The sequence below is a fragment of the Malurus melanocephalus genome, unplaced genomic scaffold (assembly GCF_030028575.1).
Source record: "Malurus melanocephalus ecotype Western Australia unplaced genomic scaffold, MMel_1.1 scaffold_616, whole genome shotgun sequence".
NCBI lineage: Eukaryota > Metazoa > Chordata > Aves > Passeriformes > Maluridae > Malurus > Malurus melanocephalus.
Window position 1 is genome coordinate 316387 of NW_026623848.1, and position 22657 is coordinate 339043.

The 22657-nt window shown below is 64.7% G+C and overlaps 1 protein-coding gene across 4 annotated transcripts; it reads left to right on the forward strand.

Annotated features, from left to right (window-relative positions):
* The first annotated feature begins 11 nt into the window (after positions 1-11).
* Positions 12-21043, forward strand: AATK (apoptosis associated tyrosine kinase). 4 transcript variants are annotated; one of them, XM_057383231.1, is made up of 14 exons: positions 12-56; positions 10023-10156; positions 11012-11153; positions 11958-12037; positions 12152-12270; positions 12738-12825; positions 12914-13047; positions 13726-13810; positions 14468-14589; positions 14696-14845; positions 14926-17998; positions 18119-18308; positions 18507-18743; positions 18912-21043. In XM_057383231.1, exons 2-14 carry the CDS (start codon positions 10112-10114, stop codon positions 18938-18940), a joined length of 4494 nt encoding a protein of 1497 aa, XP_057239214.1. In that variant the 5' UTR covers positions 12-56; positions 10023-10111; the 3' UTR covers positions 18941-21043. The 4 variants fall into 4 exon arrangements, with proteins under 4 accessions (XP_057239214.1, XP_057239213.1, XP_057239212.1 ...); XM_057383230.1 differs by lacking the exon at positions 12-56 and adding an exon at positions 7254-7337; XM_057383229.1 differs by lacking the exon at positions 12-56 and adding an exon at positions 7350-7485.
* The last annotated feature ends 1614 nt before the right edge of the window (positions 21044-22657 follow it).

Genomic DNA, 22657 nt, shown 5'->3' on the forward strand with positions numbered 1-22657 from the left:
CATGGCGGCCGCCTTCCTCAGCCCCAGCCTCGCCTTCAGCTCCCACTTCGACCCCGGTAAGTGCCGCAGCCCCGGGGCGAACGGACCCGCGCCCCCTCCTTCGCGCCTCGAGTGCCCGGCTCGGCTCGGCTCGGCTCGGCTCAGCCCCGCACCGGCCGCCCGCGCTGCCCTCCCGGTGCACCGGAGACGGGCATCCCTGCACCGGGAACGAGCATCCCCGCATCGCGCTGCGCCGGCAGCGGAGCATCCCCTCGCCCTCATCACCGGGAATGTCATTGTACGGCTCTGCCAGCCGGAGCCGAGCTGGTGTGGCGGTGTGACACCCGGTGTGGTGCTGGGACACCCCGGTGTGGTTCTGGGACACCCCGGGTGGCGGTGGGACACCCCGGTGTGGTGCTGGGACACCCCGGTGTGGTGCTGGGACACCCCGGGTGGCGGTGGGACACCCCAGTGTGGCGGTGGCACATCCCGGTGTGGCGGTGTGGTGGCACATCGCGGTGTGGTGGCATCGCTGCCGCAACCGGGCGGCATTTTGTTCCGCGGGCTGGAGCGCGGAGGAATCCCGGGGCTGCGCTGCCTCTGAAGGCATCTCCGGGWTTGAAACGGAATAATAACAACAGGGAGGATGGTGATGGTGATGGTGAGAGGGAGGAAGACGGAGCCGGGGMTGAGCCCCCACAGCCTGGGACACGCGGCGGCCGTGGAGCCGGGGGCTGGGGGTCCCCGCTCGGGCTGGGGGAGCCGGCGGGGCTCGGTGGGGTGCCGGGGCACGGCAGCGGCGTTTTGGGGGGCAGGCGTTATGTAAGCGGCGTGTTCCGGCCGCGGCGCAGCTGCAGGAAGATGCTGCAGCCGCGGAGCAGCGCGGGGCTGGCGACTGCGGTGCTGTTTGGGGCTGCGGCCGCCGCAGCCGCCCCTCGCCGCCGCCCCTCGCAGCCGCCCCGCGTCCCTCCCGGTGCGGGGCTGGCACGGCACGGCCACCGGGACCCCTCGCGGGAGCGTCCGGCGGGCACGGAGGGCGCTCGGCGCCGGCCCTTTGTTTACCAGCCCGGGATAACGCGTGTCGGGTCCGGCAGCCGAGCGGCGGTGCCGCGGCTCCCGCCGATCCCGGCAGCTCCTCCGGCGCCCCGAAGGCAGCGAAACGGTGCCCGTGCCGGGCYGGTGGTGCCGGAGGCTCCGGGTGTCGGTGCCGGGCTCCCCCATCCCTCCCCGCCGCCTTCGCGGTCCCTCCTTTCTCCGCTGCTCCCGCTCCCCTGGCTGCGCACGGTCGGAATCCGTGGGGGGATTTGGAAATGAGCCGCACCAGGAGTCACCGAACGGGGACTTTGTCCCCAGCCGCTCGTTATTTGCTTCTAAAATCTCATTATTTGCATCCAAAATGCGGCAGCGCCGGGACGGAGCCATTTGCCCGGCTCAGCCCTTGAGGGGATTTTGCTTTGGTTTTTGGTGTGGCTCCCGCTCCGCGCGAATCCTGCCAGCCTGGGCATTCTCAAGGCAGGTTTGGTTTCCCAAACCCTTGTGCACTGTTTCYATCCCTGCCTGTCAGGCCCAGGGCTCGGCGCTGCCGTGCAGCTGCCACCCACCAGCTCCTGGAGAGGAATTAAAGGGGGGAACAAACCAGATTCTGGATTTCACGGCTTTGTGGATTTGGTCCATGTGGCAGCAGCTCCTGCCTGTGTGGCATCGTGGCTGCCTGTGCCAGCCTGGCTCCCAGCGGTTGGCTCGTGCCAGTGAGGAAGAGAGGGAAGCTRTTTGTAGGGCATGATGGCACCACAGGCGGGACAGGACAGGGAGGGCCCAGGGGCTCTGGTTCTGCCGAGGGGAGCATTTCCCCCTGGCCCCGCATTCCCTGGAAATGCACAGTTGGAAGTCCGTGCTGTTGAAGCTGGGCCATAGCTGGCCTGGTGGCATGGARCAGTGACAGCAGTGTCACCTGGAGCAGAGGTGTGCCAGTGCAGCTGCCCGTGTTGTGGCCTCACCTGCTGTTTTTGGCTTGTCTCATTCACCGGGGTCAGGCTGTGCCAGCTCTGCCAGGGGCTCATTCCCTGCAGGTTCTGGGGGCTCTGGGGAAGGGTCTCAGCTCTGCAGCCTCGTGGTTCCCATTTTGCTTCACCCATCCATGGGCCAGGGCTGGCGATGCTCCCAACAAAACCCCAGAGCCCCCCGGCACTCTGCCCATCCCAAAGCGTGCCCTGGATCTCCTGGGCTTCCCGTGGCAATTGGGTGCCCAATCCTTGCCCTGGGAGTCGAGGCAAAGGGAAGGTGGGGGATCCYCCCAACCCTGGCACCAACCCGGCTGTACAGGGGGAAATTGCTGTTGGGACTGGACACAGAGAGGGGGTTTGGGGCAGGACAGCAGGAGCTCCTTGGCTGGCAGGTGACAGTGGTGGCAGCACCGTGCCCAATGTTCTGTCTTGCCACGTGGGGGGATGCTGTCCAGGCTGATGGGCAGCAGGGGTGGCTCCTGGTGCCCACAGGGGTGCCGGGCAGGCAGCGGCGGGGTGGCATGTGGCAATTCCCCTGTCCCGGCACAGGGAATGACATCGGCACAGCACAGCAGGGCAGCCCTTGGCTCACTGAGGGGACRGAGCCAGGATCCCGTTCCCTGAGGGTGCCACTTTGGTCCCCTCTTCTCCCCTCCTCCCTCCCTCCCGTCCCACGCACACGGGCGGGTGCGTTCTGGAACGTTGACACGGATCCCTGTCAAAGCCAATTAGGAGAAATTAATATGCCGGGGTTGAAAGGGCCCTGCGCTGCCGGGGGGAGCGGGGCTGTGACTCACGGGCTCCCTGCCCGGCACTCCCGGCCCTGCCTGGGACAGTCTGTGCCAGGGCATCCCGTGGCTCTGCCCTCCCAGCCGGAGCACTGCTCCGCTGCCCCCGTGCCGTGCGCCTGGAGCTGAGCCTTGGCACGCTGGTGACACCGGGGGACGCGGGGCAGSAATGGCACTGCCAGGGTGGTGCCCGGTGTGGGTTAAACCAAGGGGTGCACATCCATCTGGGCTCTGTGTTTAGTGGGGGCTTCCCCTGTCCTGAGTGCCCGTAGYCCGGCAGCATCGCAGGTTTTCCTTGGTGTGACGTCACCCGCTCGCCATCCCGCTGCTGAGCTGGAAAATCCCAGGATTTGGGTCAAAGGGGCAATTGGGCTGCTCTGATGCCATGGCTGAGCCTGTTCCCACCCTGTGCTGCACCGATCTGGCAGGAGGTGCTGGGACCCACTGCCCAGATATCCATACCCCCTGGGATACAGGGATGCAGGGATGCAGGGATGGTGGGATGCAGGAATTCAGGGATGCAGGAATTCAGGGATGCAGGGATGCAGGGATGCACGGATGCAGGAATTCAGGGATGCAGGGATTGTGGGATGCGAGGATGGTGGGAGGGTGGGATGCAGGGATGCAGGAATTCAGGGATGCAGGGATGCACAGATGCAGGGATGCATGGATGCAGCGATGGTGGGATGCAGGGATGGTGGGATGCACGGATGCAGGGATGCAAGGATGCAGGAATGCAGGGATGCAGGGGTGGTGGGATAGTGTGATGGTGGGATGGAGGGCTGTGAAGATGCAGGGATGCAGGAATTCAGGGATGCAGGGATGTTGATGCTGCTCCAGGTCTGGACTTGGCTCCAGACGCTCTCCTGCCCCACAAACGCCCCTCACATCCCCAGTGGGAATTGGCTCCCAGGTGTGGGCTGAGCCACAGGGACCCTGCGGGGCGGTGTGGCGGGGCTGGASGGTGACAGGACTGACACGGAGAGGAGCCGTTCTGTGCTGACTCAGCGTGCCTGCTGGCAGGAAAATAAATCTTCTGTGGGCATTAATCCCCCTGACAGCCCRGGAAGCACCATCGGAGCGTGGCGCAGCCGTCTCAGGGCAGCCACTGCCATTGTTGCCATTGGCCAAGCTCTGAGAGCCGCTCCAGGCCCCGATGGCTGGGGATACTGAGGGGGCACAGAACATCCTGGGGTGCCCCCGAGCTGGTGCCAGGCTCATGGTGGAGCTCAGAACCGGCCAAAGGACAGGGAGGATGGGATGGTGGGTTTAGTTTGGGAGGGCTGAGCGCTGGAGGAACGAGAGCAGGTCCAGGATTTCCCACAGARCCCGGACTGTTGGGGGATCCCGATTGCCATCCCTTCACCTTTGCCAGCCCCGTCCTCCCTGCAGCCTGGTGCCAGCAGTGGGGTTAATGCCGTTTGTTTTAATTACTGGAGCAARGGAAAATTCCAGTGTAGGCAAACGCAGTAAGTGGAACAGCACTGCCCGCCTGGCTGGGCCGGGGATCCACGAGCTSCCAGGCCCCTGTCCCAGCCGTGCCAGGCTGTCCCACTGCCAGGCCACCACGGCCCTTCATCTTTCCTAAATCCCTCTGTGTCTGTGTGCTGCTCACCTGTGCCCTGTGCCCACCCTCAGCCATCCTTGCTGTGGCAAAGGAGAGGATTTTCCAGTTGCCCCTCTGTGTGTTCCCGTGCCTGTGGGTGACGGGTGATTTGGGCACCATGGACTGACCTGGGGGTGGACATCGGGCAGGGAGGTGCCAGGCATCGCCCAGCTCTGTGCCCTGAGCATCCCTAGTGGGATCTGGGCTGTGCCAGCTTTTGGGGCTGTACCGGGGGGCAGAGCCAGACCCCGAGGCTGAGTTCCTGCTGTCCCATAGGGAGCAGCTCCTGGTTTCGTAACAGCACCGAGCATTTTGGATATAAATAGGCCGCCCCGCTCGCGCTGCCTCTCCCGCTGTTACGTAAACGCTGCTCTGGTGGCTGCGAGAGCCTCGGCGTGGCCGGTGCCACGCGCTGTTRGTGGCAGCACCGCGATGCCAGGTGCCTGGCACTGCCCCTGGTGTGGCACTGTCCCTGGTGTGGCACTGTCCCTGGTGTGGCACTGCCCCTGATCTGCCACCGACCCTGGTGTGTCACTGACCCTGGTGTGACACTGCCCCTGGTGTGGCACTGCCCCTGGTCTGTCACTGGCCCTGGTGTGACACTGTCCCTGGTCTGGCACTGTCCCTGGCACTGTCCCTGCTGTGGCACAGTCCCTGGTCTGTCACTGCCCCTGGTGTGGCACTGCTCTTGATCTGTCACTGTCCCTGGCCTGGCACTGCCCCTGGCACTGCCCCTTCCCTGTTGTTCCCGGGGTCCATGGAGGGATCCCTGTCACAGGAGCACTGGACACTCCCCCCAGACACCGAGTTCCCTCCCTGTCCTTTGCCTGGACAGTGTGGGATGGACCTCACAGCCCCCACTCAGTGCTCATTCAAAACACCCAGCAGGAGAATTTGGTTTAAATAATCAATTTGAGCTTGCTTTGCATGTCTTTTGTATTATTTTTAAAAATTGCAATGTATTATTATAAATCTAATCTATTCTAATGTATTATTATAAATCTATTATTATTATTATAAAGCTAGTATTATTATAAATCTAATACTACTATAAATTATTATAAATAAAATAATCAAACAGTCTAAAAACATATAAACATATAAACATATAAACATATAAATATATAAATATATAAATATATAAATATATAAATATAATAATCGAATAATTCTATAATCCAGCTAAACTATATCATTAAATATCAAAAATATTATATTATCTATAAAATATAATTCTATATACAATTCCATATATAATTCCATACAGGATTCTAGTATGTTATATATAATAATAGTATATTATTACAGTATATTATTATAATATAAAGTATTACTAGAATTACATTATAATAATTATATTATCGTAATAATATTATTATTATTTTCTGTGGAAACAGGGAATTTTCAGCTCCTGGCTCTGCATCAGGGCGGGCTTTCATGGGGGAATTTGATTTTTTGTCCCTAATCAGGCTGACACGCGTGGTGTGTGCGCGGCAACGCTGGGGCCTGGCCTGTCCCTAGCACAGTCCTTGTTTTTATTTCATTGCTTTAGAAAATGATGGATGATTTTCTGTTATTTTCCACCTTTTTTTTTCTCCTGCTGTTTCAGCCCGAGATGGTAAAACCAGAATTAAAGGGCAGATTCAGTCCTTTTGGTGAAATACGCCACGTTAAAGGATACAGAAGGAGAAGGGATTAGGCAGGCGTGCCTGGCATGCACAATTAACTGATCTATTAATCACCAGAGAGGCTGCCCCAATGGCTCCAGCTCTTCCTGCTGGAAAAATGGAAAAAGGTTCCAGCACTGGGGATGAGGGGTGATGCTCCCTGTTTTTGGTGAGGGGATGCCTGGATCCCGCTGCAGGTGGAGGATGCTCTGGGTACCAGTGCCAGGGATGTCTGGATCCTGTGGCATCCCAGGGGAGGATGCTGTGGGTACCGGCTCCGTGCCAGGCTCCGTGCCAGCCCCAACCCTGCTCCGTGGCTGCTTCCACGGCAGAGGGATCCAGGCTCAGGTTCTTCTGGTGCCTCAGTTTCCCCTGGAGCCGCGCAGTCCCCAGGCTCTGCTCTCACACCCCAAATGGCAGCGGGGGTTTTGTGCCGCCTGGGTGCGTGTGGGCGAGCAGAGAGCGCGTCCTGCGGGCTGTGAAATTGCTTCYCTGGAAGCTGCCCATGGGCACAGGATTAACGTGATGCCAGGGCTGCACCGGGAGAGGGGATGGGGCTGGGAGSGAGCAGCCTGTGGCCGGAGGGGCCAAGGGCCGTGAGTGTTTGATCCTGCCCAAATCCCACCCGAATCCTGCTCCAATCCTGCTCTGCTCTCTGTCCCAATCTTGCCTTGCTCCCTGTCCAAATCCTGCCCTGCTCCCRGGCTAAATCCTCCCCCATTCCCTRCCCCAGTCCTGCCCCATTCCCTGCYCCAGTCCTGYCCCATTYCCTGCCCCAGTCCTGCKTTGCTCCGTGCCCATATCCTGCCCTTCTCCCTGCCCAAATCCAGCCTCTCCCGGTAGAACCTGGCATTTCCCAGGCTGGCATGCCGGCGAGGGGGCAGGGGGGATATRTGGACCACGCTCCCAAGGTGCAGGAGCATCCATCCCCTCCTGGATGACCCTGTGAGCCCTCCCAGGGCATCTGGGAATTACCAGCGGGGAAATTGAGGTACAGGCTGTCTTGCAGCAGGTCCTGCGGAGAGTGGCCGGGTGGCAGCAGGGTCCGGGTGTGCCCGGTGTCCCGGAGCCCGGGGCAGTGCCTGTGCCCGTGGCCTCGCCCCGGCTGCCAGCCCCGAGCCGCCGCCGGCTCTGCGGGAACCCCGGCTCGGCCCTTCCGCACACGTCAGCCGCCGCTGGCCGGGCGGGCTCGGCCGGGATCGCCGGGATCGCCGGGCGGCCGCAGCATCGCCCCGCCGGCGGCCGGAGGCAGCGGGGCCATGGCCGGTCCGGCGGCCGCGGCCGCCCCGGGGACGTGAGTCAGCACCGGCCGCGGGGAAAAACGGGCACGCTCCGGGCGGGAGCAGGAGCGGCGGCACAGCGGGACACTCCGGCCTGTCCCCGTCCCTGTCCCCGTCCCTGTCCCCGCCCGGAGCCGGCGGTGGGGCCGCGACCTGCGCTGGGTGGGCGATGCAACAGGCGGGGCGGGGGGAGCAGCGCGGGCGGGGCTGTGCCCGCTGCGGGGGCGCGGTGGCTTCCGTGGGGTGGGAGGGCGACCCCATTGCACCCCACTGCATCCTGTTACACCCCACTGCACCCCGCTGCACCCTACTGCATCCCGCTGCACGCCATTCCACCCCACTGCACCCCGCTGCACCCCATTGTACCCCGCTGCACGCCATTCCACCCCGCTGCACCCCGCTGCCATCCCACTGCACCCGGCGGTCCACCGCCCTTCCTCCGCTGCCCTTCTCCCGTCCGCCAGGGCTGAGTGTGAGGCTGGGGCAGGTGGCCCTGGAGCTGTGGCCTCTCTGCTGTCACCAGTCCCCTCCCGCTGGGCTGGCCGGCTGAGGTGGGCGATCCCTGAGCTGGCTGGGTGCTGGGTGGCCCTGGGTGCCGGGGGCTGCGAGTGATGCAGCAGTTCTGGGGGATGCACTGAGCTGGCCATTCTCATCTGACCCCTGTGGCCAGGAAGGCCAGGGGAGGGCATGGCTTCCGTGGCTTCCATGCCAGGGAACCTCGTTTCTGCTGGGAGAGCAGGAGGCAGAGCCTGGAGCTGGAGGGCAGCATGTGCTGGGGGTCCTGGTTTCTCTTGAGGGTACTTCAGGCTGCACTCAGCCAGCCCTGGTGTCTGTCCCTCGTGTCCTGGTGCTCCCKGCACTCCAGGGCTCAGGCAGCCACCGCTGCAGGTGCATCTGACCTGGTTTTGGGATAATGCTAAATTATGAGATGACGCCACATTTCCAATCACTGCACCCAGTGCTGTTGCTGTGGGTACAGCAGGGAGGGACGGTGCCAATGGGTCACGGCAGGGCTGGTGCCCCTGCCCGGTCTGGCTCTCAGGTTGTGCAGRTGGGGAAACTGAGGCAGGAGCAGCTGGGTCTCAGAGGGCCGTTGTCCTCTTTGGGAAGCTGCCGTTCCCGAGCCGAGGAGCGGCTCAGCTGACGGTCCCCTCGGACAGGCTCCTGTCCCCGTGCTCCGCTCCCCGTCACCGTTCAAAGGCTCTTTTCAGTGAGTCATTTTCTCTTTTGCTGTCCCACTATCCAGGGAAAATGGTGACGTTGGCGGTACAAAGTGTGTTCACCATGGAAACCAGCGGGAAGGGGGGGGCACGCCGCCCCCCGCTCCTGCCAGGTTCAGCTTTGCATCCCGAGCCTCAGAAGATGGCTCTGGAGCTCCTTCCCTGCTCCTGGCACGGCTGGGGCCGTGTGGTGTGTGCCGTGCCGGGAGCGGGGGTGCCCTGCGCYCACCCCATGTGGAGCCGGGCAGTGCCAGGGAGCAGCGGGTGCTGCTGGTGCCCACTGGGGCAGCAGAACCTCCCGCAGCCCCCGGTGCCCTTCAGGGGCTGCTCTCAAGGACACGCGGAGCCGGCGSTGGAGCTCCGAGCCGGGCAGGGCATAGGGACGGGGAYGCTCCACGGTTCGGGCGCTGGAGCYGCGTGTGCGCATCCCGGAGGGGCYCGKCCCCGGTTCTGTGACCCAGGGAGGGACCGTGGCACCCGTGGGACTCTGTGCAGGGCACCTGTCCCAGCCGGGCACCGCGGGGCTCTGGGGGTCTCCGGTGAGCGGCTCCGCTGGCAGCGCCGCGACCTTCCGGCTGCCTCCACCACAACGGCGCCGGTTGTTTGGGCAGGCTCCGGGCGGAATAGTAATGTGGCAGCTGCAGCTGGCAGCGGGGCCTGCTGGGGACGGCCAGCTGCGACATGGCCACCGCCGCTGCCACACTGCCACCACCGCTGCCACCACAGCCACCACCGCTGCCACACAGTCACCATGGCCACCACTGCTGCCACACAGCCACCACCGCTGCCACCACAGCCACCACTGCTGCCACACAGCCACCACTGCTGCCACACAGCCACCACCACTGCCACCACCGCTGCCACCACTGCCACCACCGCTGCCACCACAGCCACCACTGCTGCCACACAGCCACCACCGCTGCCACACGGCCACCACTGCTGCCACAGAGCCACCATGTGCCCCACCACCCCAATGGACACGGCAGGGCTGGCGTGGGGCAGCGTGTGCTGGGATTTGGGATGTGCTGGTGCCCAGACGATGCGGTGCCAGCCAGAGGAACAGTGTCCCACCCCAGTGGCCCAGGGCCTGGTGTGGGGCTCATGTGACCACATTCCCATCCTTCCAGCTCCCACGGGGCAGTGCCTTGGGATGTCACCATGCTGTGGACAAACCCACAGGAGGGCAGATCCAAGGGCTGGGTGGGGAAGCCTGGGGCCCCTGAGTTGGCACAGCCCCTCTCCATGGGCTGTCATTGTCCCCCTGCATCCATGGGGACAATGCACCCCTCATGCATGCCCTGCCTGGGCTCTGGGGGTCCCTCCAGGGCTCCCCAYCAAAGGGGSCASRMTGCCAAAAGCCCTGTGAGCTCTGATGTGCYCCCACATCCCAAGACCCCCACCCAGGCAGGACCCCATGGCACAAGCTGATGCCTCCCTGGTGCCCCCAGCCCCCTCCTTAACCCCCTCGTGTCCCCACAGACGGCACCCCCCTTAGTGAGCTCTCCTGGTCCTCCTCGCTGGCAGTTGTGGCCGTTTCCTTCTCGGGGCTCTTCACCTTCATCTTCCTCATGTTGGCCTGTCTGTGCTGCAAGAAGGGGGACATTGGCTTCAAGGTGAGCTGAGGGGTTGGGGGGTTCTTCCCAGAGAGGGATGGAGTTGTCCAGAGGTTCTGGGTGCMCAATTCCCTGCCCCAGCACCAGGGTTGGATGTGTCCTGGCTCAGGATAGCAGTGCTTGGACAGAGGGGCTCAGCACACTGGGAATCGTATTCTGGCTCATCCAGGATCCCAGCTCCACAGATCTGCGGGATTCAGGATCATTGGGGTCACATCCTGACCCATCCGTGCTCCCAGCTCCGTGCAGGGCCAGGCCACGCCACGGTTAAGGGCCTGGTCCCACCCGCACGCCCCCGAGGGTGGGAGGCACCCTGACCTCACAGGCACAGAATGTGCCGAGAAAACGCTTTTTCCTTAATTGCTGAGATTTTTGTGGAGGCTTGTGGCGCCCGCGGCGGGAGGGGGTCAGGCTGGGGGGACACGCCGGGTGTTGTGTAACGTCCCACACCGCCGGAGCACCTCTCGGTGCCGGGGGGGCAGCGATCCCCGGTGCCCCCGCATTGGGTATTTAGGGGCGCGCGGCCGGGCCGGTGTCCGGCAGGACGTGGTGTATGGCACACGGTGGCACATGGCACACGGCGCCGTGCCGCTGGTGTGGGCAGCACCATGAGGCACAGCTGGGCACGGCGAGATGTTCACCGTGGCCTATCTGCTCGCCCGGGCGGCTTTTGGGAGCTGGGCACTGCCGGGGTGGCACAGACAGGTAATGGGATGGGGGAGCAGGGAGGGTGGGATTTGGGGGCCCCCATGAGCCCGTCAGGGCAGAGGGGTGTGTGGGGCACTGCCAGCAGCACAGAACCCACGGGGTCAGTTGTCTCAGCTCCGTGTGTCCCCCACTGCATCCCCGGAGCAGGAGTTTGAGAACGCCGAGGGGGACGACTACGTGACGGAGCTGTCGGCCCAGGGCTCGCCTGCCCCCCAGCATGGCCCCGAGGTCTATGTGCTGCCCCTCACCAAGGTGTCCCTGCCCATGGCCAAGCAGCCGGGGCGCTCAGGTAAGCCAGGGCGGGGGCAGGACCCCTGTGTGCCGTGGCTGGGGGTCTCTGATCACCGGTGTGGGGTGAGATGGGGATGCCGGGTCTCCCTGCTGTGAAGGGACAGCTCCAGTGGAGCCCTGACTCAGGGCAGGCAGCCGAGGTCCCTGGGGAGTGCTGCAAGGTCCCCCTGTGCATGTGTCCCTTGTCCCTGTCCCCAGCCCTGTGTGTGTCCCAGCCCAGGGGAGCAGTGCCGGGGTGGGACAGGACACGGGCACCCCGAACGGTGCCATCCGCGAGTCCTGGTGCCATGTAAACAAGGCCACGAGTGGGAGAGGAATGTGAGGGGCGCCTGCTTGTGCCCCCTCCCGCCCGTGTCACTCCCTGCCCAAAGAATGGCCACAGTGGGGAGGGCAGAGAGGGCCAACAATGGCTCCATTGCTGCCTGCCCTTGGCACGGGCTGCCGAGGGGCCGGACTGTGCCGGGGGGGCCGGCAAGGGCTAAATGCCAGCGCTGTGCCGGGCTGGGCTCTGCACACCCTGCGGAGGACAAGGGGCAGGAAGCCAGCTCCGCTGCCGTCCCATTTGGGGAACGATACCCCACGTACCCCGGTCGTGGGAGGATGCCTGGAGATGAGGATGCCTGGGATGCAGGGTGCCTGGGGATGGATGCTGCGGGGCATCCTGGGGTGGCAGAGGGACTGGCACTGGGTGGCACGGTGAGGACAGCAGGGCTCGGCTGCGACTTGYGGGCAACGCAGGCAGGTGGGCAGGGGGATGTGTGGGCAGGGAGACACGTGGGCAGMTGGATGGGCTCTGTTACAGTGCAGCTCCTCAAGTCGGCGGACCTGGGGCGGCAGAGCCTGCTCTACCTGAAGGAGATCGGGCATGGCTGGTTCGGCAAGGTGAGCGCAGGGGCAGGGACCCCCGCACACCCTGCCCCGGTGGGATGCGCGGCCCCCGCTGTGCCAGGCGGGTTCGGGGTGTGGATGGAGGGACGAGCCTGTCCCTCACCCCAGGTGTTCCTGGGGGAGGTGAACTCGGGCATCAGCAGCACCCAGGTGGTGGTGAAGGAGCTGAAGGCGAGCGCCAGCGTGCAGGACCAGATGCAGTTCCTGGAGGAAGCACAGCCCTACAGGTACMTCTGGGGTCACTCCACGGGGCTGGGAGCGGGGGTGCTGTGGGATGGGGGCACTCTGTGCCACCTTTGGCTGCCCCGTGGAGGTGCTGGCTGAGCTCTGGGCAGCACAGCTCCATCCTGACATTGTCGCAGGACCAGGGCTGTGTGGGGCTGCTGGCCGTGGCATGGGGCAGCAGTGAGATCATGGGCAGAGCTGGGCCAGGGGGGGCACAGGGCTGCTCCTGCTCCAGCACAGCTGAACAAATGTCCCTTTGTGACACATCCCGGGCGCTGGGACGTGCTGGTACCCAGAGCAGCCCCTGTGTCAGCCCCTGTGCGGGCAGGACGATGGCTCCTGGCTGCTGCCATCCCCCTGGCACAGGAAGGGCAGTGGCTCCTGGGGGCTGCCACCGACCCTCCCAGCACAGTCCCAGCACAGGCAGGGCGATGGTGCCCACACGCCCCCGTTGCTGTGCCCCACACAGAGCCCTCCAGCACACCAACCTGCTGCAGTGCCTGGCCCAGTGTGCCGAGGTCACCCCGTACCTGCTGGTGATGGAGTTCTGCCCGCTGGTGAGTCCCTGTCCCCCCGCTCCCCGCGGTGCCCCCTGCGGCCCAGTGCTACGGATGGTGACAGTGGTGACAGTGGCACTGCCCACAGGGTGACCTGAAGGGGTATCTACGGAGCTGCCGAGGGGCCGAGGCCATGACCCCGGACCTGCTGACCCTRCAGAGGATGGCGTGTGAGGTGGCCTGCGGCGTCCTGCACCTGCACAGGAACAACTACATCCACAGGTATGGTGGCCCGGGGCTCCGGGGGGAGCTGGGGAGGAGTGCAGGGTCTGGATGGCGGTTCCCAAGGTGCCAGAGCTCCTGCCCCACCACTGCTCCTCCTGCCCAACAATATCCTGGTGCTGAGTGAGTTGCAGACGGAGACTCCAGCATCAGTGATTTTGTTGAGGAGGGGGTGTGCTGCCATCGAGGGCCACCGGAGTGTCCCCACCCGAGGCTGGCTCTGCAGGTGGGTCCCCACGAGGGTGGGAGAGGGACTCCCTTAGGGCAGCCCAGCCTTGGTGGTCCCTGCTGCAGCGGGGGTCTCGCCTGTGCCGTCTCCATGACCCGCCCAGAGCCGGAGCGGCTGCCCGGGAGCCCGGCCCCGTGCCAGGGCTCACGTTGCCCGGGAACACCCGCCTTCTGCTTGGCTCGGCATGTGACGGATGGACGGACGGACAGCGGCGCAGCTGGGGCTGCGCAGGCATTCCTGCTGTGCACTGGGAGCCGCGTTATCGGCACACCCGGGCCGGGCAGGGAACGGCCCCGCAGCCGGGAAGGGAACGGCCCCGGAGCCCGGCACGGAACGGTCCCGGAGCCCGGCACGGAACGGTCCCGCCGCCGCACTCAGCCCCAGCCGGGTCCCCGGTGGGTGCCCCCCGAGCCTTTGGTGCCGGTGACAGCTCCGGGTTTGTTTGGCAGTGACCTGGCCCTGCGGAACTGCCTCCTCACCGCCGACCTCACCGTGAAGATCGGGGACTACGGGCTCTCGCACTGCAAGTACAAAGTAAGGCTGGTTGGAGGGAGGAGGGGGCTGGGGGCCGGGCGCAGGGACCCAGCGGTACCCCCACGTACACCCACCCTGGCACAGACCGAACGGAGCCTTCCCCCTGCCCTCCCGCACACATCTTCCCCTCCCCAGCCGTGTCGGGCCACGCCTGTGTTTGTTGGGGTGTGGGGGATTCAGACCACCCTGCGAGGGACCCTTGGTGCCACCCGCCGTGGCCCCCCCCAAGCATGAAAGAGGGTTTTCTCCCCCCGTGAGCAGCCCGGTCCCCGCCCAGTGGGGTGACACTGCCTGGGCTGGTCCGGACGTGCCCCTCTGCCAGGGACAGGTCCCTGCAGGCAGCTGCCAGCACMGCCGGGGGTTGCCCACCCATTATCTGCCTGTTTGTCCTGCTCCAGAGCTGGGATGGCTGGGAGGGGTCTGGAGGGGCTCAGACAGGGGAGCAGAGGGGCAGAGAGGGAAAGGAGGGGAGGCAGCAAGCTACACTGGGTGCCAGGAGGAGAGTAGGGTAGTCTGGGGACAGAYGTGGGGCAATAAGGGACATGGGGGCAGTGAAGGAGGATGGGGAGGGCAGGGGGTGGCGGTGCCGTGGCGCGGCCGGTCCCTGACGCCATGGATTGACGTTCTCTTCTCGTACTGACCCTGCACGCTTGGCAGGACGACTACTTTGTGACGGCCGACCAGCTGTGGGTGCCGCTGCGCTGGATCGCGCCCGAGCTCATCGATGAGGTGCACGGCAACCTGCTGGTGGTGGACCAGACCAAGGCCAGCAACGTCTGGTGAGCGGACCCGGGGGGCACAGGGGGATGCATGGGATGCATCGGGGTGGTTTTGGGGTCGATGGCTGGAGCTGGGTGAGGGTGAGGTGACCTGCCGTGCCCACAGGTCGTTGGGCGTCACCATCTGGGAGCTGTTTGAGCTGGGCAGCCAGCCCTATGACCACTACTCYGACCGCCAAGTGCTGGCCTACGCCATCAAGGAGCAGCAGCTGAAGCTGCCCAAGCCCCAGCTGAAGCTGTCGCTGTCGGAGCGCTGGTGAGGAGCCCGAGCTGCCCCCTCCCCTGCCCCGCGGCGCGGGCGGGGGGCCGGGCTGACGCTGGCTGCTCCCGTGGCAGGTACGAGGTGATGCAGTTCTGCTGGCTGCAGCCTGAGCAGCGCCCCACGGCCGAGGAGGTGCACCTGCTGCTGTCCTACCTGTGCGCCAAGGGGGCCACGGAGGCGGAGGAGGACTTCGAGAAGCGCTGGAACTCCATGAAACCCAACGGCAACGCCAGCGGCAGTCACCACGGCCCCGAGCTCTCCTCCTTTCCGCTGCTGGAGCAGTTCTCAGCCGACGGGTTCCCCTCGGACGGGGACGACATCCTCACTGTCATGGAGACCAGCCACGGCCTCAACTTCGAGTACAAGTGGGAGCACACCAAGACCGAGCATTTCCARGCTCCGCTGGGGTCCCTGAGCCCCACCAGCGCTGCCCGCTACCACGACCTCTATTACCCGGCCACCACGGCGGGGCTCAGCCTGGGKGTGTCCCCATCCTGCTACGAGTGCAAGGCGTCCGGCTGCCCYGGGGTGCCGGCGCCCGGCGTGGTGCCCATCCTGGGTGCCCACAGCCCCTCGCTGGGCAGCGAGTACTACATCCGCATCGAGGGCCCCGGCGAGGGCAGCGCCGAGCTGGACTACGCCATGTGCACCTACAGCCCGGCGGGCGAGCAGGGAGCCGTGCGAGCCCCGGCTTGCTGGAGAGCCCAGGGCGGCCGCAGCGGCAGCACCTACGACTCGGACGGCAGCCCCACCGTGTCCCTGAGCATGGAGCCGCTGCTGGGCCACGCTCCGGCGGCCGACGGCTCCTGGGAGTGCGCCGAGTACTACCCGTACCCCTGCCCGGGCCAGGAGCCGCGGGGCTACGAGCCGTCCCCCAGGCACGGCGCCGAGGGCTACCTGCTGGAGGAGGAGCCCCCGCAGCCGGGCGGACAGGACTGGCCCGTGCCCGCCTTCCAGCCCGCTGTCTTCGCCGACCCGCTCGGCGTCTCGCCGTCGGGGAACTGCGCCTACAGCCCCCCGGGGTACGGGGGAGCCCCGGGGCCGAGCGGAGCCCCGCCGGACTGCGTGGCGCTGGAGCTGGGCGAGGACAGCYCCCCCGAGGACGCTCCCCACCCGGCCGGTGCCAGCCCCCCGCCTCAGCGCCATCCCTGGGCCTCCAACAGCTCCTCCAACAACAACATCGGCAGCGGCAGCCCCCGCGAGCCCCCGGCCGGCGACAGCTGGTGCTACCGCCGCATGATCACCTTCCGCGGGCTCATGGCCAAGCCGCTGGGCACCGTGCCCCGCGGCCAGCCCCAGCTCGGGGGGTCCCCGCCGGGACGCGACTTCCTCCGCCCGCGGCAGGATCAGCCCCCCGGCACGGCCGGCGGCTCCTCCTCCCCGTGCCGCTCGCCCTCCCCGCGGCGGCAGGCCTGGCACGGCCGTGACTCATCACCCTGCGGCCCCGCGCAGCCCGGCACGCTGGCGGGCAGTCCCGCCGCGCCCTGGGGCCCCGCCGCGGCCCCGCCACCTGCGCCGGGGGCCCCGCGCGATGCCCACCCTGAGGAGAGCTCGGCCCGGGGAAGCCCTGCCGGCAGCCCGCTGCCGCCCGCCGCGGCCCCGGCGGAGGACAGCCCCGCCATGGCTGGCACCGCCGCCCCGAACCCCGGCCCCCCCGGCGAGCCCGGCGCGGACGGCGCCCAGCCCACAGCGGAGCCCGCCGAGGCGCCCGCGTCCGTGCCCGCCAAGGCCGCGGCCGACAGTGCCGCCAGCGACGCCGACCGGACGCCGGACAAGACCTKCTCCAGCAGCAGCTTCCCCAGCGTGGACGAGGGCAGCGACGAGGACACGGCCGAGCTGACCTCCGGCGTGTTCACCGATTTCTCCGGGGAATACGCGGAGCGGGCGGAGGCGGCCCCGGCGCTCAGGTCCCTGCAGAAGCAGGTGGGCACGCCGGACTCGCTGGAGTCGCTGGACATCCCCTCCACGGCCAGCTCCTGCGAGGTGCTCAGCCCCGGAGCCTTCGTGCCCGCCGGCCAGGCCCGCGCCCTCGACAGCGGCTACGACACCGAGAACAACGAGTCCCCCGAGTTCGTCCTTAAGGAGCCCCACGAGTCCCGGGAGCCCGAGGCCTTCAGCCAGTTGGGGAAGCCGCCCCCAGGGCTGCCGGGGGCCGAGGGCGAAGCTCCGGCCCCTGAGACGCGGCTGCCCAGTGCCCCCGGGGCCGAGCTGCCCGGGCTGGCCGAGAAGAGCCCSTACCGCGACTCTGCCTATTTCTCCGACTGCGACGCCGAGGCCGAGCGCGGCCACAAGGACGAGGGGGACAGCGATGGGTCCCGCACCCCGGAGGCAGAGGAGGGTTCCCGCTCCCCTGCGCAGGACACCGGGCGAGGGGAGGACCCGCTGCACCCGCCGGGGGCACCCGGCAGCCCCCCGGCAGCGCCTGGCGCTATGGTGGCAGTGCCCGCGCCAGCGGCGGCGGCTTTGGAGGGGGACTGGATGGGGACAGAGGCTGGGAGCCCACCAGAGCAGGTGCCTGGCACCGAGCAGAGCCCCGCTGGCACGGGGCTGGTGCCAGGCAGCCCCCCGCGCTCTGACACAGACACCTGTCCCCCGGGCTCTGTGACCCCCAAGACTTTCCTCTTGACCCCGGTGCCAATGAACCCTGAGGTRCCATCAGCTGTCAGAGGGATCTGCGTGCCTGAGGGCATCCCTGGACTTGGGGGAGCCACAGTGGGGGACAAACAGACTGTGCCCCCCGCGCTGGGGCTCGGGGACCTGGGGCTGCCCCTGGAGGGGACTGCGGTGGGCGATGCGCCAGGGGGTCCCAGCACATTGCTACCAGGGGGTGAAGCACCCCCGGGTCTCTCGCCACCCCCGGCTGCCCCCGAGCGCCGTGAGGAGCCGGAGGAGGAGGAGGAGGACACGGAGGACAGCGACGAGTCGGATGAGGAGCTGCGCTGCTACAACATCCAGGAGCAGAGYGAGGAGAGCGAGGAGGAGCCGGCGGCTGTGCCCATCGTGGTGGCCGAGAGCCAGAGCGGCCGGAACCTGCGCAGCCTCCTCAAAATGCCCAGCCTGCTGTCYGAGTCCTTCTGTGAGGACCTGGAGCGCAAGAAAAAGGCCGTCTCCTTCTATGACGATGTGACCATCTACCTCTTCGACCAGGTGGGTGTCCTGGGGGTACAGAGCCGGGCACCGGGCACGGCCCCACAGCGTTGTGGTGGTGGGAGCCATTTCCAGCTGTGCCCCCAGTGAGGTTCCTTCCTGCTGTTTCCCCATCCTCAGGAAAGCCCCACACGGGAGCTGGCTGAGCAGAGCTTCCCGGAGCCCCCCCTGCCTTCGGGGCAGCCCACCTCGCCTTCGGGGCAGCCCCCCTCGCCTTCGGGGCAGCCCCCTGCCAGTGGCAGCCCCCCCAGCCCCACGGACAGGCTGGGAGCCTCTGACGACTCCTCGGATGGCAACGCCTCGGAAGAGAGTAAGAGACCAGGAGGTCATGGGGCTGCTGGTTGTGGAGTGGTGGGAAGGCAGTGGTTATGGGATGATGTGGGGGGGAAGTTATGGGGTTAAGGGGACAGCGCTGATGGGATGATGAGGGGCCGGTTATGGGGTAAAGGGGTCAGAGGTTATGGTGGAACCCTCACAGTGGGCTCAGCTCCCTCACTCTGTATCCCAGGCGGTGGCTTTGAGTGGGACGATGACTTCCCGCTGATGCCAGTGAAGCCATCCCTGGTGGCTTCGCTGCCGGCGACACCAGCGGAGCCCCCCGCGGCCGTGCCCACCCTGCCCGCCCTGGTGCCGGCGCAGAAACAGGTGCTGCCTATCCAGTTCTCCCGGTTCACGGTCTCACCYGCCCCGGTGTCCCGGTTCTCCATCACCCACGTCTCCGACTCGGACATGGACTCCATAGGAGGTGAGTCCCCCTTGGGATGTTTCCGTGTGGGTGACCAGGACCATCCCTGTCAGGAGCTGCCGTGTCCCAGTGCCATCTGCTCTGTGAGGGGTGGGACACCCTGCAGGACGGTCACCGGGTGTCCTGCGGGGGGCTGTGTCCTCTCACGGCTCTCTCCGCTTGTTGCAGGCAGCAGCGAAGACGGTGACCGGGAGTGAGCCCGCCGGGAGCAGCCGGCATCGCCCCGGGCACCGGGGTGGCGCAGGACGGCGGGGCTGGCGTGGGGGCCGCCCCTGAGCTCCCAGACCCTGCTCGGGATTTTTTAGGCAGATTTTWTCGGAAGGAACTCGTTTGCTGCTGCGAGTGGGAGCGGGGCCGGCACGGCCCCCGCGGGGCCAGGCGGTGGGTGACGGTGACGGCCGTGCGTGTGTGCGGGTGGCTGTGAGCGTGTGTGTAAAATAGACACTTATATATATATATATACATATATATATATAAATTATAGCGTTTCAAGGGTAGTGCCCTGACCTTGCTAACATTTGCGGAGTGTCCTCCCCAGTGAAGTCCCCCTTGGCTTCTTGCCCCCCATGTGCTCCCCGGGACACTTTGTCCCCACGCCCCACTGCCCCCCGGCTGTCCCCTCCTTGTACCGTGCGCTGTCTTGCACCTTGTGGCAGCTTGGCTGCCCCACAGCTGTCCCACAGCGGACCCACAGCTGCCCCATGGCTGCCCCAGAGGCACTCCACAACATTCCTGACCAGGGCTCACTGGCTGCTGCCACTCTGGATGTCACTCCCCGTGCCAGGGATGCCAATGGCTCCCCRGAGTGGTCACCATGGCTTTGGAGCTCCCCTGCCCTGGTTTGCAGGGATCAGTCCCAGCTGGGCACCCTGAGGACTGGTGGGACCTTTTCCCACTGCAGCAGGGAGCGACACATGGAGGGCTGGTTCTGGGGGGAATATCCCTCACCGGGACCCGCCAACCTGACTATTTTTGTATTTAAACAAAATGATTAAAAARCCCCAACCCCACCCCAAAACCAAAACTTGCTGTTGACTGAACCCACATTGACGCGATTTTAAGTTATTGCTGCCAAAGAGACATATCGAGTTGGGGGGGAGGGGGGACGCGCTCATGGTTCTTTGTTCCGTTTTTTTTTTTTTTGTTTTGTTTGTTCGTTTGTTTCTTTCTTTGTTTTTGTTTTTTTAAATTCATTCGAGGCTTAGGATAATTGTGCAATTCCAGCTTCCGGAAGGAAATAGAAGTAAGCGGAGCTGAGCGAAACCTTGAAATCAGGGCTGGTTCCTTTTGGGGTCTATAGACCAAACCCTGAGGTGAGAAATGTCCCCACTGAGCCCCTCAGCMCTGTCCTGGTGCCCTGTGCAGAGGGGTGAGGGCACTTGGGTGTCCCCTGCAGGGACATGTCCACAGTGGGATAGGGCTGGTGCCAGGGGTTTTGCTCCATGCCACAGGATGATCCCACCCTGGGCTGGTGTCAGGGGTTCTGCTCCATGCCACAGGATGATCCCACCCTGGGCTGGTGTCAGGGGTTCTGCTCCATGCCACAGGATGATCCCACCCTGGGCTGGTGCCAGGGGTTCTGCTCCGTGCCACAGGATGATCCCACCCTGGGCTGGTGCCAGGGGTTCTGCTCCATGCCACAGGATGATCCCACCCTGGGCTGGTGCCAGGGGTTTTGCTCCATGCCACAGGATGATCCCACCCTGGGCTGGACACAGCTCTGGCACCAGGACACGCAGGATGAGCCTGTCCCCAGCCCAGCCTGGCACTGCAGTGGGTCCTGGCCCGGTGCTGGCAGAGGTGTTCCCATACCCACCCACCCTTCTCCCACCCATTCCCACTCCCATGGCCAGCCCAGCCTGCAGCTYCATTCCAGCTGGAGAGCCCTCGGTGCTCAGGAGGCTGTTGTGGGGGGCCAAGGCCCTGGGGGACCCCACCTTCAGCCACCCTGTACCCCCCACTGCTGGTTCCTCCTCCCTACTAAGCAATTAGTGCTTTATTTAAGTATTTTATTGCCTGGTAACCCTTCCACCCCAATTCTCCCAAGCTTTTTTCCTTCTCTTTCACCTCACCCCCTGCACTGGCCCAGGRTGCAGCACCCAGGGGTGCTGCCCATGCAGGACTGGGATGATCTTGGCATTCCCTTCCTGCAGCACCCACCCTCCTACCCCCCTGATCTCTGCTTCCCTGCACCAGAGGGGGCTTTGTTCACCCCCTGCACCCAGAGGTGCTGGCCCAGCTCCCCACCCCACACCCCAGGTTTGGTCTATGGTGCCACAGGACCCGGCTCCAGAKGGCGGATGAGGACAGAGCTGTGGCTTGGGTAACTTTTTTTAATAGAAAGGCTCTTCTTACACGGTCTATTTTCTCAATACGGGTCATAATTGCTGTATTTTTTATCAGTGCTGATTTCCATACAGCTCCCAGCATGTGTGTCAAATCTCATCGGGCCAATAATAAAGTTTTTAAAATATCTTAAGCCGTTTCCTGCCCCGATCATTGCCCAGCACCCAGGATGGATCCAGCTTGGGAGGGCCTGGCCACAAGCTTCTGGCCGGGGAAGATGCTGCAGGAGGGAGGGCTGGGGGAGATTGAATTGCTCATAAATTACTTTTTCTCATAAAAAATTATTTCAGGTTACATTTTGCAGGTGCCACCGAGCCAGGAGGTGCAGTGAAGCCCCTGGGGGCTGGCTGGAGCCAGGGTGGCAGCTTGGGGGACCCAGGGGGACAGCCCCTGGCACGGGGGTGGAAGAGGACACCGCAATGGTCGAGGGGACCCCAGGCCTGTCCCCACCCCGGGCTGTGGCCACCAGCCCTCTCCCACCCACTGCCCCACACCCCAGTGAAGCCCTTTCCCTCGCCCCTGCCCCATCTGGCCCCCACCCATCTGCTCCAGCCCTGGAAGAGGAAGAGGAGGCACAGGAGAGGAAGAGGAGGCACATCATGGAGCAGGGAACCTCCGTGCAGAGCTGGAGCCTGGGCGGTCACAGGAGAAGCTGTTTTCCTGCAGTGGAGCTGGCAAAGCCATCGGAAGGGACAAATGAGCCACTTCATCCGACTGGGACTGAGCCCCCTCTGTGCTGGGGACATTCTGTGCCCGGCCAAGCACCCACTGCCCAGGCTGTGGGGACCAGGACACGGTGCACCAGTGATCACCACCAAAAAGTGCAAAATGAGAAATACAACGGAAAAAGCAAAAACTCTRTTCAGATTCAACCCCTCACCCATGGGAGACACCGTTCCTGCCTGGAAACGCCCTTCTCCCTGTTTTTGGAGCAAGGATGTGACCGTGGTCACTCGGGAGMTGTGGGAAGGGCTCCGGGAGCCACCTCGCTCATGGGCACTCCCAGCAATAAGCTTAGCAAGTGTGTATATATATTTATATATTTTTATCTCTATCTATCTCTCTCTCTCATGCAGCCCTAGGAATAGAGGAAGAGCAAACGGCCAAGCAAGAGGTCCGGATGGGARCTCCTGTGTGCAGGGAGCAGGGGCACCCCAAGGCTCGCTCACACACCGCCCTCCCCTCCTCGAGTGGTTTTTTTTTTCTAGCTTATATTTTACAGCAGTACCGTAATTCCCTACAATATCCAGAGCAGCAGGAGCTCTGGACCCGGAGCTGACCCCGTCCCAGCGGGGGCTGCAGTGGTGACCAGCACTGGAGCACGGGGTGGGAGCCTGGGAGCTGCCCCATCCCTCGGGGTGTCCTGCTATCCTGCCTGGCCTCGGGGTCCCTCCCACCCCATGGGATATTGTCCCCTGTGCCATCACTGCCCACTGCAGCTCTGTGAGCCCACGGAGAGCTGTTCTCCAGCTGAGCCTGTCCTTCCACCCACAGCAAGCTGCTGCTGGACGAGAGAGTCATCCCTGCACTGGGACATGCAGCTCTGACTCCGGGGAGTGCACAAAGGA